At 36.4% G+C, this 14,846-nt stretch overlaps 1 protein-coding gene across 2 annotated transcripts in view; it reads left to right on the forward strand.

Annotated features, from left to right (window-relative positions):
* Positions 1-5,145: 5,145 nt before the first annotated feature.
* The window catches only part of LOC136976790 (ephrin type-B receptor 2-like), a 57,301-nt gene continuing 47,600 nt past the window's right edge, over positions 5,146-14,846 (forward strand). For both annotated transcript variants that reach the window (XM_067272161.1, XM_067272167.1), the window contains exon 1: positions 5,146-5,329. In XM_067272161.1, coding sequence (XP_067128262.1) covers positions 5,251-5,329 — 79 coding nt within the window. In that variant the 5' untranslated portion in view covers positions 5,146-5,250. The remainder of the gene's footprint in view (positions 5,330-14,846) is intronic.

Here is a 14,846-nt window from a genome sequence, read left to right on the forward strand (position 1 = left end):
TGTCTTTTCCAGAAAATCAAGTGAAAGAGAGCAAACTGAATACAATCACGATCAAGCCAACTAACTGTACGAACAAAACCTTGTATTTTATTAATATTTTTAGTATTGATCCCTGAAAATTCGCCCCCAATCACCCCCCGAAAAAATTCTCCACTTTGCACTTTGCTCACAACGGCCAAAACACGGAGTGTAACCCGTACAACAAAGGTGTAACGTGTGTCTGTGCCACGAACACACGACCCCGTAACGTAGTGTACTGTACCTTTACGAAAAGTGCAGGTGAGGGGGGTAGAGAGGATGGCGGGTCACGATCTAAGATGAGAAATGGTAGCTGCAAGTCACTTGGGGCGATGTGTACCCCATATGTAAATATAACTAATTCAATTTATGTGCATGGAGTGAATAGACTGTGTCCGATAGGTAATGATATTGGTAAGTGGAGCCATTCTATGAATAGAATGATTGATGGCGGCGATACAGTTCAAATTACTTCAGGTAAAAAAAATGCACACCCCAGAATGAAAAATTAAAGTGATTTTCTAACCTTAAATATATTTAGTGTGAGTGAACGAATGACATTAATGAATGGTGCAGCGGCAGCCATTAGTGTGTACTCTTTGACTGAATAAACATTCTTCATTGCCAATGATTTGGGGGTGCGGGGGGGTGGTAAACGATGAGTGAAAACAATAGAGATTTTCTTGTCAGATACGTTCCTTCTTGTGACTTATAGGAAGTTGGGCCATGCGGGGGGAAGGGCGATGGGAAAATTGGGGGGAGGGCACGGAGAAAAGTGGGTATAGGTCAATACGGGTTGAACAGATAGGCCCTAACATGCGTGCAACTGGCTGTTTATTGATTAACAACTGGAAGCTGTCTGAACTAAAATGAGATTGATTTAATTCTGAGAAAAGGCTACGGGTCACTTATATGCTGAACATAAATATTCTGTTGAATTTCTAATATTCTACTCCGGGTTAATTAATCTTGGCACAGAATCGGCCATGTTAAATCTACAGATGTGAATGTTTAATGCGCTCCATTAATCACTATTTTCCTTACGTAACATTCTTTTGCAAGAGTTTTTAACGCTTACTACTCGCTTTCGTTCGATGCCGGTCACGTGATCCGCAATTACTCCGTCCGTCACGTGGTATCGGAGTGTGTGTGGGGGGGGGTGCCACTCGGAAGGGGCAGATATAAATAATAAATTTTCCGTGACCGCTTTCTTTGAACCGCTGCGATCACGTGACGTTACTGCGGCGGTTCACGTGATTCGTGTAGTTTAACTGTGGTATAAATAAAAGCTTTCTTCAAACAATCACGTAACGGGAGATATCCTTCGTGTAAACTAATCACGTGACGGCATAGTGTGGAATGCGACCGAAATGTCGTCACAAGTAAAAGATTGTCCAACTTTACGCTTTTTAAACGAGTGTTTGACCCATTGGCACTGGAATTTCGAGTCAATCACACGGCCTGGACTAAGCTGACCCGTCCGTCACGTGATCTAGAAGTAAAAGAAGACGATTTAACGAGGGGGAAACGTTTATAAATAAATAAATATCTTCGTGACAATTTTCCGTCTCCGAGATTTCTCGCACCCGCTAGAAAAAGTCAGCACCGTAATCACGTGACGCGGCCGTTTTAATAAACGTTCCCAAAGGCGTCCACGTGATTCATATATCGTTGTAAACGTAGTATAAACGAAAGCTTCTCCAAACAATCGTCCGGACAATCACGTAATGGCGATATCTCTCTCGTGTGAATTAATCACGTGACAGCGTACAATGAAGTGTGACCGAAATAACACCGCAGAAAACGTAGGGAGGTAAAAGAAAATGGAGTAAAAGAGCGTTAAACTGTACATCTTTTAAACGGGTCTTTGACTCTCGATCATTCAAAATATCGTCGGCGGTATTAGCGGTGACACCGGGGTTGACGTGTGGCACGTGCCTAGAAAATCGTCAGCTAACTGAGCAGTTGCAGATAGGAAGCAAACAGGGTGTCCGTATATAATACCCGGAGCTGCTGATTCACTGGCTTCACTCAATCGTTTCTACAGCTATGATGTCATAGCTACTGTTACTTACTCTTGTTCATCGCTCTGATTGTAATTACTGTCCCTGTCTCTCTACCAAACTACCTCTATCCAATGGAGCAATACCTTACGATCGATGGGATTCATTTCGATCCCATAATCCACCGGTAAGACAGATATATGCAAAGTGATCAGCAGATGATCCACTGTGATTCACCCCCCGCGCTTATCCTTCACTCGAATTTTATACTAAATGACAGAAAGTGGGAGATTGTTAATGCTTCCTGAAATCGAACTCGATGATCCGATCGAAAAAAACTCGTTAATTCAGACAGGACGAATTATCAAATTATTATTGTAATCTAGCTTGATGGATTACGATCACAATGGCAAAAATGTCACGTGGTTGCTCTTTTCCGTATTTATATGGTGAAATTATAAAAGTATGCTGTACTCTAGTAGTATTCACTATTTACTAGACACCATCAGAAATCTCCATTAAGATTTATAACACTATTAAACAATAATCTTGTGATACCTCTAGCAACGTTTATAACATAATTACCAACGATCCAAGTTCGTTCGATGCCTAATAAGGTTTAGAAAGCCCTTACAATGCTACTGAAGTACCCATTGTTTATAACACTCTCAACTTCAACATCCATATACGACTTCTTCTTAGGTGTACACTACCAAATATGATCCAAAGTTATGCCAGGCGAAGAATTTAGATCTGGTATTATATAACACTACTTATTAATGATCCAAATTCATATAATTTCATACAGAGCTTGTAGTACGATGTAACACTACTAATCAATGATCAAAACTCATGCCACACGAAGAACTTATAGGAAGGTTTACCATTAACGGTGGCTCAAATTCGTGTAAGACCATCAGAAGAACCTGTAGTGGGGTTTATAACGCCATTACCCAATTGCTCAAACCCATAAGGCCATCAGAAGACGCAGTATTAGGGTTTTATGATGCCATTGTCCAAAGTCATAAAATACCACCGAAGGGTTCAGGGCGTTCGGTAAACCAAAGCAAAGAGTGCCACGGTTTACAGATGCGAACCAGGGTCATTTATAAAGTAGAAATCACTAATTTTCAAACTCTACAACGCGGTTTTAGACAATTAAAGAAGAGGGGGGGAGAGAGAGAGAGAGAGAGAGAGGTGTAAACTAACAACGGGATCAATGACGTAAATTCGAAGCACTATCGTTCTCTCGGCTCGTGACACACACTGTTGTAGTTCATTAGTTATGTCGGCCAGCTTGTCCCATTGGGGTACGCGGTCCATTGTTGGACCGGACCGATTTTGGCAGGTCGATCGTGACTCATCCGACTTGTCATCCGTTTCTTTAGTTCCTCAGAAAATTTACATTCTGACGTCAAATGCTTGTTTGCCTTTAAGTGGTGTGGAAGTTCTGACAAAGAGAGCATCAATTGACTAAATTGAAACTATATGTAAATGTTTATGCTTTGGAGTGCCATCCGGGGAGTAATTAATCCGATCGAGACTTAGAAATTTTTTTAATGGCCACCATCGAAATTGTTTTGAGAATTTCTTTAGTTAGAATTAAAGCTTTGTTTAAGAACCAGAGGAAGATTTTTTAGTGTTTTAGTCGAGTACAAACAGAATACCGGAGCTCTTTTTGGTGTGAAGCTCATTACTTAACTAGGAAATTCATCAGCGGGGTCTTCCTCATTTTTTTTTATGTGTTTTAAGTAATAAATTATCCCAAACAGGCCACAATTTCAGAGGTTCTCTCGACCTTTCTTCTAACAATGCCACCGAAAAGCAGTGTCGATGCTGAATGGTACTCTACATTAAAATATGTATTCATCTGTTTCTAATGCTTCAAACAGACACGATTATGTTAATAAGAGGTTTAACTGGTGAATAGGGGGTCTCTAACATAGTTAAAACATGATCAAGCTACGTTAACATCTCGTATTGCATACACGATAGGGGGTCATGCAATTAATTCAAACGTTTAATTTGGTAATAAAGGGCTCAATTTCTTCATATTCTTCTCACTAGGATTTCATGATGTACGAGTTCAGTTAGTGTTTTAAGAGTTTTTAGGCATGTTTTACGTGTAATTTAACTATAGGAAATCCTTCACAGCATTGCTAAAACCTGCTAAAACCACATTTAAAACCCACCATTATCTTTTTTTAAAAGTAGTACCACCGTATACCTCTAAGTTAAATAGCATTATAATGGTTCTTTCAGTCGAATATGGTAGCTTAATCCTTCTTCCTTTGTATTTTTTTTTTTTTTTCTATAAGTAGGATGGCAGCAAAAGAATCTTTTCTCCTCTTCAAACCGAGATTAATCCCTAATTTGGGTATGATGTCCCCCTCCAGGTTTTACATTGAATGTTGGTGTCAATAATCCAAAAAGATAGAGGATTACAATGAATAAAAGAAAATTTCGACTCTTACTTTCCTATTTTTTTGGCTTTTTTTTTTTAAATTATTATTTATTATTTTACTCTAGAATTTTGATTGTAGAAAAATATACGAAATGTGTATTATCATTTTGGGAAAAACTCAAAATCGATTTTACACGTTAAAGCTTAATATCTGCCCTTTACGAATCTGTGCATTGTACAAGAATACCAAAGTATCGATCAATAAAAAAAAACGGCTTTTTTTTGTTTTTTAATCGATAATTTTTCTTTCCAGTTTCCTTTTAATTTCATTTTTAACGAATAAAATTAAATAAAAGTCGGAATTTTTCAAATTTATAACCGTTATTTAATAAATTATAACCATTAAAATATGGTGATCTGTAACGGAACTATTGAATAAGAGGATGAATTATTCTCTCCCTCCCCCCATTTTCTGTGTGTCCAGATCAAAATTGGGTCGATGTTAAATACCCCTTTATATATATATATATATATATATATATATATTTTTTAGAGGAGGATTTGATAATTAAGGTGACGAGTGAGTGGTGTTTATTTACCTTTTTTTTCTTTTGTCAATTTAGGGTGGTGGAAAGGTGTGGAAAACGTCACATAATCAAAGCGGATATTACATAAATAACCGATCAATAGTTCGATCGTTTGGATTTGATGTTTTTTCACCCCTTGACTGACAAATCACTGCTACAGGAAGTGACGTCAGTGGAGTCGGAGGGAGGAGCTTCTACTGCTGGCACGGCGAGATCAGGTCGGGCCGACTAGACAGTCATGGCGCCGGTTTGGTTCAATGTTCCATGCTTTCAGGTCGTGGTTTATTTGACATTACAACGATCCTCGGCGGTAGAAGGTGAGTAACCAAGTTTTTTACGTGTTTAGGCGTGTTTCGGTGTCCAAAAACCTAAAATATGGCCGGCCTGAGAGAGGATTTAGGCATAGGTAAGAAACGCCGGTCACGTGACCAGGGGAGTCTGGCATAGACGGACGAGAAAGGTGTACACAGGAAGGTTGTAATAATGTTTGTGTTGTGTAGCGCTTAAGAGTCGTATAATCCGGGTTTATGTATTATCGGCCTTAGTTTGTTAGTTGGATCTATTAGATCTTCGTGTGGCAATGACCGACTGGCTGGTTAATGACATTGCTGCTCAACCCTGTAATTTTCTCCACTCTCATGATTGCTCCGAAAAATCCAACATAAAGTTCGGGATTGGAATTGCACGTGTGCTGTTGTTTCGGGCATTTGGCCAGCAATGGCGGTGCACTAAATATACCCGGGCACGTGAAGTTCAATACGACAATGCACCAAACGTTAGCTTTAAAAAAAAAAAGAAATTTGTTTATGCTCTACTCGATAAACCGTACGTCTTGGCATGTTTGTATTGGTAGGGGTTACGTTTTCCTTGCCCTTTCACGAGAATTAGCTGGGATTTCTAGCGAGAAATAAGCAAGAAGGGAGCTCATAAGGGTCACCTTCGTCAATGAAAGCGGTCCGAGCTCTTCAATGAATAGCCTTTTGTAAACGGAAAGAAGCAATTGGTTATCCGGGATTTTTACTATAGCAAAATGGGAGGAAGTTTGTAAAACGTATATGTATTTTTAGTGGGGGTGAAGTCTGATCGAAGATACACTCTCCAGCCAAGTAGAACAATAGAAAATAGGGAGTAAACCGGGAATGGACGTTTTTTTAGTGTTTTCTTTTGTTTTTTTTAAATTCATAAGCCGAACCTGTACGATTTTTGCTTTATTCAGACGTAGTGAATGGGGGGTAAGAATGATGAGAGAGGCTAGCCACATTCTCCTGCCTGCTAAAGCAAGCAAGTGTCGGTATCGATTGATGCAGTCGCTGTTTGTTTTCATTCAAAGCCCCTCTAGTAACTGACTTTACCATTTGGTGCCATAGCCAAGGAATTCTTTTATAAATTTAAAGCAATTACTCTCATTAGAAAAGGGGAAGTAGAATTTCAGAAAGGGCCCAATTGCCATTATAAAAGGGTGTATAAAAAGGGGTGTGTATGTGTGTGTGTGTGTATGTGGAAGAGTTTTGTGTTTGCCATTTTTTTCTTAACGCTTCAACATGTCGTAAAAGATAATACAAACGAGGTGCTGATGTTGATGTTTGGTGGCCGACTCGCAGGTGAGGTTAGTACAAAAAAAAGGTCAACCTCGAGTCGAAAATTTCCTACTCAACGATGCTTGTCCCTCGTTGTAAAGGAAAGCGTTATCTTTATTGGTGTCGTGGAAAAAAAATCCCCAAGAAAGCTGACTACTAGGCAAAACGATGTGCAGTTAAAGTAAATTTTTATGATGCTAAGTTAGAGTAGAAAATATTTTCTACAACATTAAAACTCAACTTGCCTTGTTATGATAATAACTACTCTAGATTTTTCTTTAAGACACTAAAAAGATAATTTCTTTATAATCAAGGAATATACCGAGCTGTTGAACTCTTTAAGCAACCCCCGAGTGGCCTTTATTGTAAGAGATCTTAGAAATAGAAACAATGTTAAGTGCCGGATGAAAACTTTTTGGTGTCTCCTTACCTATTCTTATCACCTAAAGAGTTCTATATGGGGTTAAATATAGTCTACGATATTTAGAGCCTTCTCGAAATCTAAACAAAGAAGGTCAAAATGTTCGACCGTAAACACTTGTTTCTCTTTCTTCGAGTGGTGTTTGAGGCCTCCTTTGAGGATTTAAACAATGATGAAGGCCTTCTTCTTTGTTTAAAAGTCTCAAAGTCTTCTTTGAGAGAGAGATACAGAGATGTAGACAATAAGCAAACACTATATTTCCCTGTAGAATTTTAAAATATTGATGCTTTAAACTATTGCCTTGTTTTAAAACAGTAGAAACAAAGAAGAATCTTTGTCTAGATTACCTCGAAAAGTCTAAAAATATTTAGGGCCTTCTCGAAATCTTTAAACACTCGTTGTACAGACGTAAACAATGCAGCAAGCTTCCACACGCCATGATTTATGCCACTGTAAATATTGCCGAGTGTTTGGAGTTAATATTTTTATCACTTTCTAAACAATTTTCTTCCATAATCCGTGGGGTGTTTGGCCAAGTTTACTCACACGAGTAGTAATAATTCGAGGGTCTGGAGAGTAGGGTATATCAGTAAAGTTTCGGTTGATTGTATCAGGGGAGGTACCTTTCATTGATGCATTGTCGATGAGATGGTTAGATTTGCTTATGGAGGCGGCTTAATTACAACCATCTACCCTCTGGGTATAATGATGTACAGAATCACTGGTTTGAAACATTACCTGCTATTAAAGAACATTTGCTTATATTTGTACGCAAATTTACATATCTGGAGTAAGAATTCGTTAAATGATGCAGAACCGGGAGCAAAGATAAAAGCTGTCTTTTGCATATCTGCAAATGTAAAGAATGGAGTGTTAATGTCATTAGGCATGGAATGGAGAGAACGCATTAAGTACAACAATGGATAAAGATAGAAGAAGAAGTATAAAAAAAACCTCTCCTTGTCAATAAAATGCTTCTGATTACATTGTCATAAGTGATGTTAGTGTAAGTAACGTTTTTTAATCACCTATTTAGAAAACGTCGATAAAAATGTAGTCAATTTTCTATTGTGTCCTACACCCTTCTGTGGTTAAGGTACCCTCCCCCCACCTCGACGTATCGATGTAATAGTATATAATTTCAATAAAATAACAATTAAAGGTTAATCTTCATACATCTTTGACCATTTTGGAAGCGAAAAAAAGGATGATAAATCGTCAAACGATCATCATTCGCTCGCTTTACTTCGTCTGACATCAGGTATGGTCGCAGACAATGACGATGGTTGTTGAGTTGCCTGCAGTCAAGAAAGGCTGACCTTTCTCCATTTCATCAAGGTCGCTTGTTTGCTTCTCCTTTGTCTGTCCATCTTTAACTTCTATGGTATTAACAGTATATTTACAGCACATTCTACTCGATTATTATGCAAAAATAAGGCAAACTACCACCGACTAAACTTATTAAAAGACGTAACGGGCCTTATTCTCCTGTGTAATTTGTCGTCATCAAGTAGTAGCAGAACACCTCAACGACATATTTGTTTAACTTATCTACCCTATCATTTGTTAGTTACCGATACAACTCCATTCGAAGCTGCACTACAGACAGAAAAACTAATCACTTTAGCCATATAATATCATATTACGTATCCAAATCTGGCGGGTGACGATGATACTTGCCAGATTAGCTGACTCATACAAAGATTACGATGCTACTATAGTAACAAATGACCAAAGATTTTGACAGATATTTTTGAATTATGGTAGAAATTGATTTATCAAATCGATTGATGCGTTTTTGAACTGTTGCCTCTTCTCCCCATTATCCTCCGCAGATTCCTCCTCCATTTTCTTCTCTCTCTCTCTCTCTCTCTCTCTTCTCTACCCCCTTTCTCCGTGATTTTTCAGGCTATTAAATAAAAGGTATATCAATTATTTTTCTCCCAGTAAATTGTATAAATTTTAATTATCATAAATTAATTCATTCGAGATTTATTCCAGGCTTTTTCAGCAATTAAGCTTTCAAAGATTGTGAAATGTGCCACCCTCCGGGGGATCCCTCTTGCTTACTTTCGTTTCCTACACTCAAAATAATGTTGGATAATAGAAAACAATAGACAAAAGATAGCGATAATGGAAGAGAAAAAAAAAATCCCTACAGTTTATGTTCTGCTGTGGATTTTTACTTGAAAATTCGCTAAACACAATGGACAGTCGAGTTGCTTCTACCCTCGGAGGTGTGGCGTAATTGAAAGTGAATTTGTAAAAGCAAGCCCGGTGCTCTGTTTTTAATAAAATACTTTTGAAGATTTCATTACGTCAACCCCTTTCATCATCACGTGACGAGTTTGTCCCTCTCACTCCCTACAGAGTTTGGAATTTAACTTGTAAACCGCTTCCCCACACTTTATTATAGTAGTTGAATGTTACTTTATTTGGATTTAATTTTCTCCAATGTGAATAAATCATTGTTTAGATTATTTTTTTCTACATTTTTATAAAAAATTTCTCCACACCGAAGCTAATCAAGATGCTGTAAATTTGCAAGTAGGTTTTAATGTTATGATGCTAAATTTTGTATATTTTTGAACCAAAACGGCGCTCGTGGAGTGTAAATTTTTATATATTTTTAGTTAATTTAATGCCTTTTTTACCTCTAAAATAGTCGAAATATTCAAAAAATAAATAGGCCTACGTTAAACAATAATTTATTTTAGTTTTAGAAGGCTCTAAAAATAGTTTTTTTTTTTTTAGCGATGAAACCTCACTTCAACAAGTCTAGGTTTTTTCCAGAGCTTCAACCTCAAAAATATCAGCTTGTTGAAGTGATGTTTAATTGAGAAAAACCTCAGTAAATTAAGGCTTTTCGAGTGAATTTCACCTTACTAAAAATCATAGAACAGTGAAGTTTTCTCACCTCGTTGAAGATCATTAACAGAGCCTCACCTCAACTGTATTAGAGTGAGGTTCGCAACGGATCGGGCTAAAAGAATCCCTATTATTTAAATGAATTAAGAAGGAATTTCTCTGTTGAGGAATTTTTTTTTCTCGAGGGTTACTCAAAAATTCTAAGGAATGGAAAAGAAAAAAAAAAGAGAGAGAGAGAGAGAGAGAGAGATTTGATAAACGAATTCTTACTCAATCCGGGTTTTAGAAAAGCATTGACTTCAATACCATCGGAAATACTTACAATTTTCCATCTTTTCTTCCTTTATCTCATGCGCTATTCCAACACCTGCCTTTTTCTACTTTGTAAAAGCTCTCAACTCAGAATAGGCGTTTTTATTATGGATTTTCGAAGTCGATTTTTATCTAGAGAAGAGTTCAAAATAAAGAAGAAGACGGGAGGAAGAAGGGGGGAATTGCACGTCTCGATCAATGGCAATCGTCAACATTTATTCTCACTTTTATTACATCACACATCCCTTTTGTTTACATACAAACAAGGGCATAAGTTTAAACGAAGATGGAGAAGAGGATATTTCATCTGATAAGAGTTAAGAATTTCTTCAGTTTCTCCTGTTTTTTCCTTCAACTCCCCCATCTTAGAAAGTGGTTGTTATATAGGAGCAGCCCCCCCTCTCTTACTTCTTCCACCCCTCCGCCACTTACTGCATCTGATCTATGGATACATTAAAATCTGACAGACTAAGTTCGATCGACGTCACAAGACATTTTCCAGTCACGCTCGCCAGTCACAAAATAGTTCTAGAAACGAATTCGATGTCCCTCTACCTGGAAAAGGAACGCATGGAGGATTCTAAAAGATTTTCTAGTTCTTTAATGCAAGCCTTGAATTGTTTTCAAATGATTGAATCTCTTTAAATTTACTTCGCTTTCTGCTTATTAGAGAAGTTAGAATGGTCTTTCCCCCCTTTTTTTATTCTCTTTTTTACTTTTCAGGATGCTCTCTTTTATGCACAGTACCTTGTTTACTTCCACCCTTAATAAGTTTACAAATGGGAGACTTATTTGTGTGCTTGTTTCCTCGTATTCTCGCTGAAAGATGAGCGAAAACGGGGAATTTTTCACGTTTTTTTCCCTCTCGATTTTATAATTAAAAGTCGAGGTAGTGCATAAATAATGATAAAAGATGAGTAAGCTGATGAGAGAAGAGCATAGGAAAAATGATGCTGAAGGGCGCATGAAATTTCTCACGTTATTCCACAACTGTAAAAATTAAGGAAAAAATATAAAAGTGATGAGGAAAAGCTCAAAATTTTTTAAAATTCTATTCCCTCGGTTCTTTTTTTTTTATAATTTAAAAATTGAAGAACAGCATGGAAAGATGAGTAGAGATATGAAAAATTGTGGTAAGAGCGGGAGAAATGATGAGGAAAAGCACGCAAAATTTCCAAGCTCTTCCTTCATTTATTTTTTATTTAATAATTGAGAAAATAGCATAGAAAAAGAGGAGAAAAGATCGTAAAAAAGAGATGATAAAAGAGCATAAAAATGTTCGGAGAAAGGTGCAAAGGTGAAAAAAAAAATACTTTTATTATTTTAAATTTTATGCAAATCAGGAGTTTATAGCGGATAAATCCCGAAAGTGTAAACTAAAATAAATTAGATTTATAAGGTAGAGAGAGAGAGAGAAAAGAAATTATATACCTTGATAATAATATAAATATTATAAATCCAGATGAGGATAATTGATGAGGAGGAGGATGATATCTTTAAAAATTCGACCGTGAAGCTAAATTCCGTAGTGCATTGTGGGAGATAACAGAGGGGAGAAACAGAGAATGTTGTTGCCCTTTAGACATCGATCTATCTGTTTCTTCGGACTGAATTTCTAAAGCTCTGCAGAAAAATCGTTTTCGCGTTTTCATCTTAGGTTATTTTTCAACAAGAAATTCGACTATATATATATATATATATACACACACACACACATACATACCAACGCATAAAACTATATATAGAGATACTATATAAACATACGTACACACAGAACGTACCCTCAGCTTCATTCGTTAGTACTTGATATCTACGTCATCTACACCGCCGTAAATTGGCTTCTGGTGTTGTTTGAGTAAGAAATAACCCGAAAAACCTTCTTCAAATTTATTTTTTGTTTAGGAATTGATAAAATAAATTAAATTTCTTTTTTTATCTTTCTTTTCTTGGATGGAAACGGAATTGATTCTACGCTTATTTGTTACTTTTGATAGGCTTGAGGTGCGATTTCAATTGATGAAAGCGAGAGAAATGTTAAATATTATACGTTTTTTAAAGGAATTTTAATTGTTTTTGTGATATTTTATGAATATTTTTCGAGTTAAAAATGAAGGAGAAGAGCCAAAAAATGAAATGGAGCTTAGGAAATGAAGTGAAATTGCGTGCGAATATTTAGAGAAGGGCACGATTAATCGTGAGGGAATAGCGTGATTATTCTCAAAAGCTCACTATTCCCTCAATATTTTATCCTTAACTAAGAAAATATCGAGGGAGAAGCTTACAGAAGGTGAGGAAATAGCAAGGATACGAGGAGCAAACGTAAATGAATACGTTGAGAAAATGTGTAAAAAAAAAAATACTGAGGAAGTAGTTCGCAACTACGATGAGGGAATAAAAAGTATGTGTGTGTGGGGAAGTAAGCAGAAAATTGTGAGGAAATAGCATAATTATGTCAAGGAAAAGCATTTAAAAAGTTGAAAGGACTGATGTGAAAATGATGAGAGAGAGCAGCAGAAGAGGGAATAGCGTGAGTGTACTGAAATATTGACTAAAAACTGTAAAAGTAGTGGAGAAAATCTTAAAAGAGATGTTGAGGAAATGGAGTAAATTGTGCATCGACATGCAAAGAAAAATTGACGAATGGAGAAATTAGTGAGAAAATGAATGTAGAGTGTTGAAGAAATGGTGTGAAAATTGATGAAATTATTGAAGAAATGGTGTGAAAATTCATGAAAAGTTTTGAAGGAATGGTTTGAAATTGAAGGGACTGTAAGAGGTAAACAGAATGAAAATTCTGAAGAAATAAAATGTGAGAATAGGAAGACAATAGCGTGAAAATGAGAGAAAGCATGTAAGAAGATAAGAAGACAGAACAGGAAAAAATAAATAAATAAATAAAATAAAGAGTGAGTGCTACCCGTGAAGTGTTAAGAGCAGAAAAAACATTTTATTTTTTTATTTTAAATAAAGAAAGCTTTGGAAGGGAAAAGAGTTTTAACTTTGTAAACTATAATAGGGCATTAAAGAATGGGAAATTCTTCTACAACAGCTTTATCTAGACTTAAATCCTAGAATTAGTTAAATGAAACTGTGTAGCTTACCTGAACGAGAAGTTGGATTAAAGCATCTTCATTAAAAATTCTTTTAACACAGGGCGGTTACCATGGATTTGATAAGTAAACACGCAATTTTAGAAGGCGGTTCCTAGTGTTAACTAGAAGAAAAAGAAGAAAAATTGAAGCCTTTTAAATTGGCATCTTTGAAAATCGAATTGTCACGTTCACGGAAAGACGAGCAGGGATGGTAATATCACGCTAACAACCAAGGTGTCACGCTAATTTCATGACTTTTGTGGATTTTTCTGCTCTACCGGGAACGTGTCGTTGGCCAGTATACATGAATATTTCACTATAACACGCATTCGTATATTTATACTGTATTTTTATTCTCGGAGATTTATTGATGCGTTTATAGATAAGTGATCGCGTATACAGTTCTAAATGGTTATAAATCTATAATTTATATTCTAGAATTGGATAAGTTTTAGGTCATTGATCCTTATTTCTCATCCGTTGACCCTACTGAATTAAAGGCGGTGTAGAAAAGTGAGGGAAAGTGGATAAATAGTAAGATGATGTGGAAAAAGATGAGGGAAAGTGGATAAATAGTAAGATGATGTGGAAAAAGATGAGGGAAAGTGGATAAATAGTAAGATGATGTGGAAAAAGATGAGGGAAAGTGGATAAATAGTAAGATGATGTGGAAAAAGATGAGGGAAAGTGGATAAATAGTAAGATGATGTGGAAAAAGATGAGGGAAAGTGGATAAATAGTAAGATGATGTGGAAAAAGATGAGGGAAAGTGGATAAATAGTAAGATGATGTGGAAAAAGATGAGGGAAAGTGGATAAATAGTAAGATGATGTGGAAAAGTTGAAGATAGAGTTTAAAAAATGCTAGGGAATTACGTGAGAAAATAGAGAAAGATATAAAAAGTGAAGGAAAATGTAGAAAAAATGAGGAAGCGTTAACATAAATTACAGCGAAAGTATGTGAGGAAAGTTTATTTAAAAATAAGAGATAAATTTAAGAGAGTAAGTGATGAAAGCGTACTGAGAGAAGATCAACGGAAAATATAAACTGAGGTGAAAAAAAGACGAGGAAAGAGTAAAAGATGTGAGGAAAAATGAGGAAAAGTGAAGAAAATTATAAACAAAACGATGGAATAGTAACATAAATTCGAGTGAACTTCCCTCTTAAAGTAACTTTTAACCGCAGTTTCGCAGCATTTTTGACAGTTTTTAATGCACAAATAACGTAGGAAACTATACCAGAAACGAACAGTAAATTGTCGAACAAAGAATTCCGAATGAACATTGAATAAAAAAAGAAAAAAATAATAATAATAAAAAAAGAAAGGAAGCGTGTTTAACAGGTAGAGCACAAGTAAGTAATTTTTTCCTTCGTTCTATTTTGCTCGGTAGGGTCAAGAGTAGACTCACAAGTTTCGACCTGTTGCGGCCTTTGGATGAGATTGTGAAGGCGCCATTCCCGTTTCTGATTAATTGTCGTGTCTTTAGTTCGGTCGAGTTGAATAGAAGTCTCCATTGTTGACGGGATTGGAAACAGATGGCCGAGGAAAAGAGTCAAAATATAA

The sequence above is a fragment of the Centruroides vittatus genome, unplaced genomic scaffold, assembly GCF_030686945.1.
Source record: "Centruroides vittatus isolate TY-2023 unplaced genomic scaffold, ASM3068694v2 contig_1112, whole genome shotgun sequence".
Classification (NCBI taxonomy): Eukaryota; Metazoa; Arthropoda; class Arachnida; order Scorpiones; family Buthidae; genus Centruroides; species Centruroides vittatus.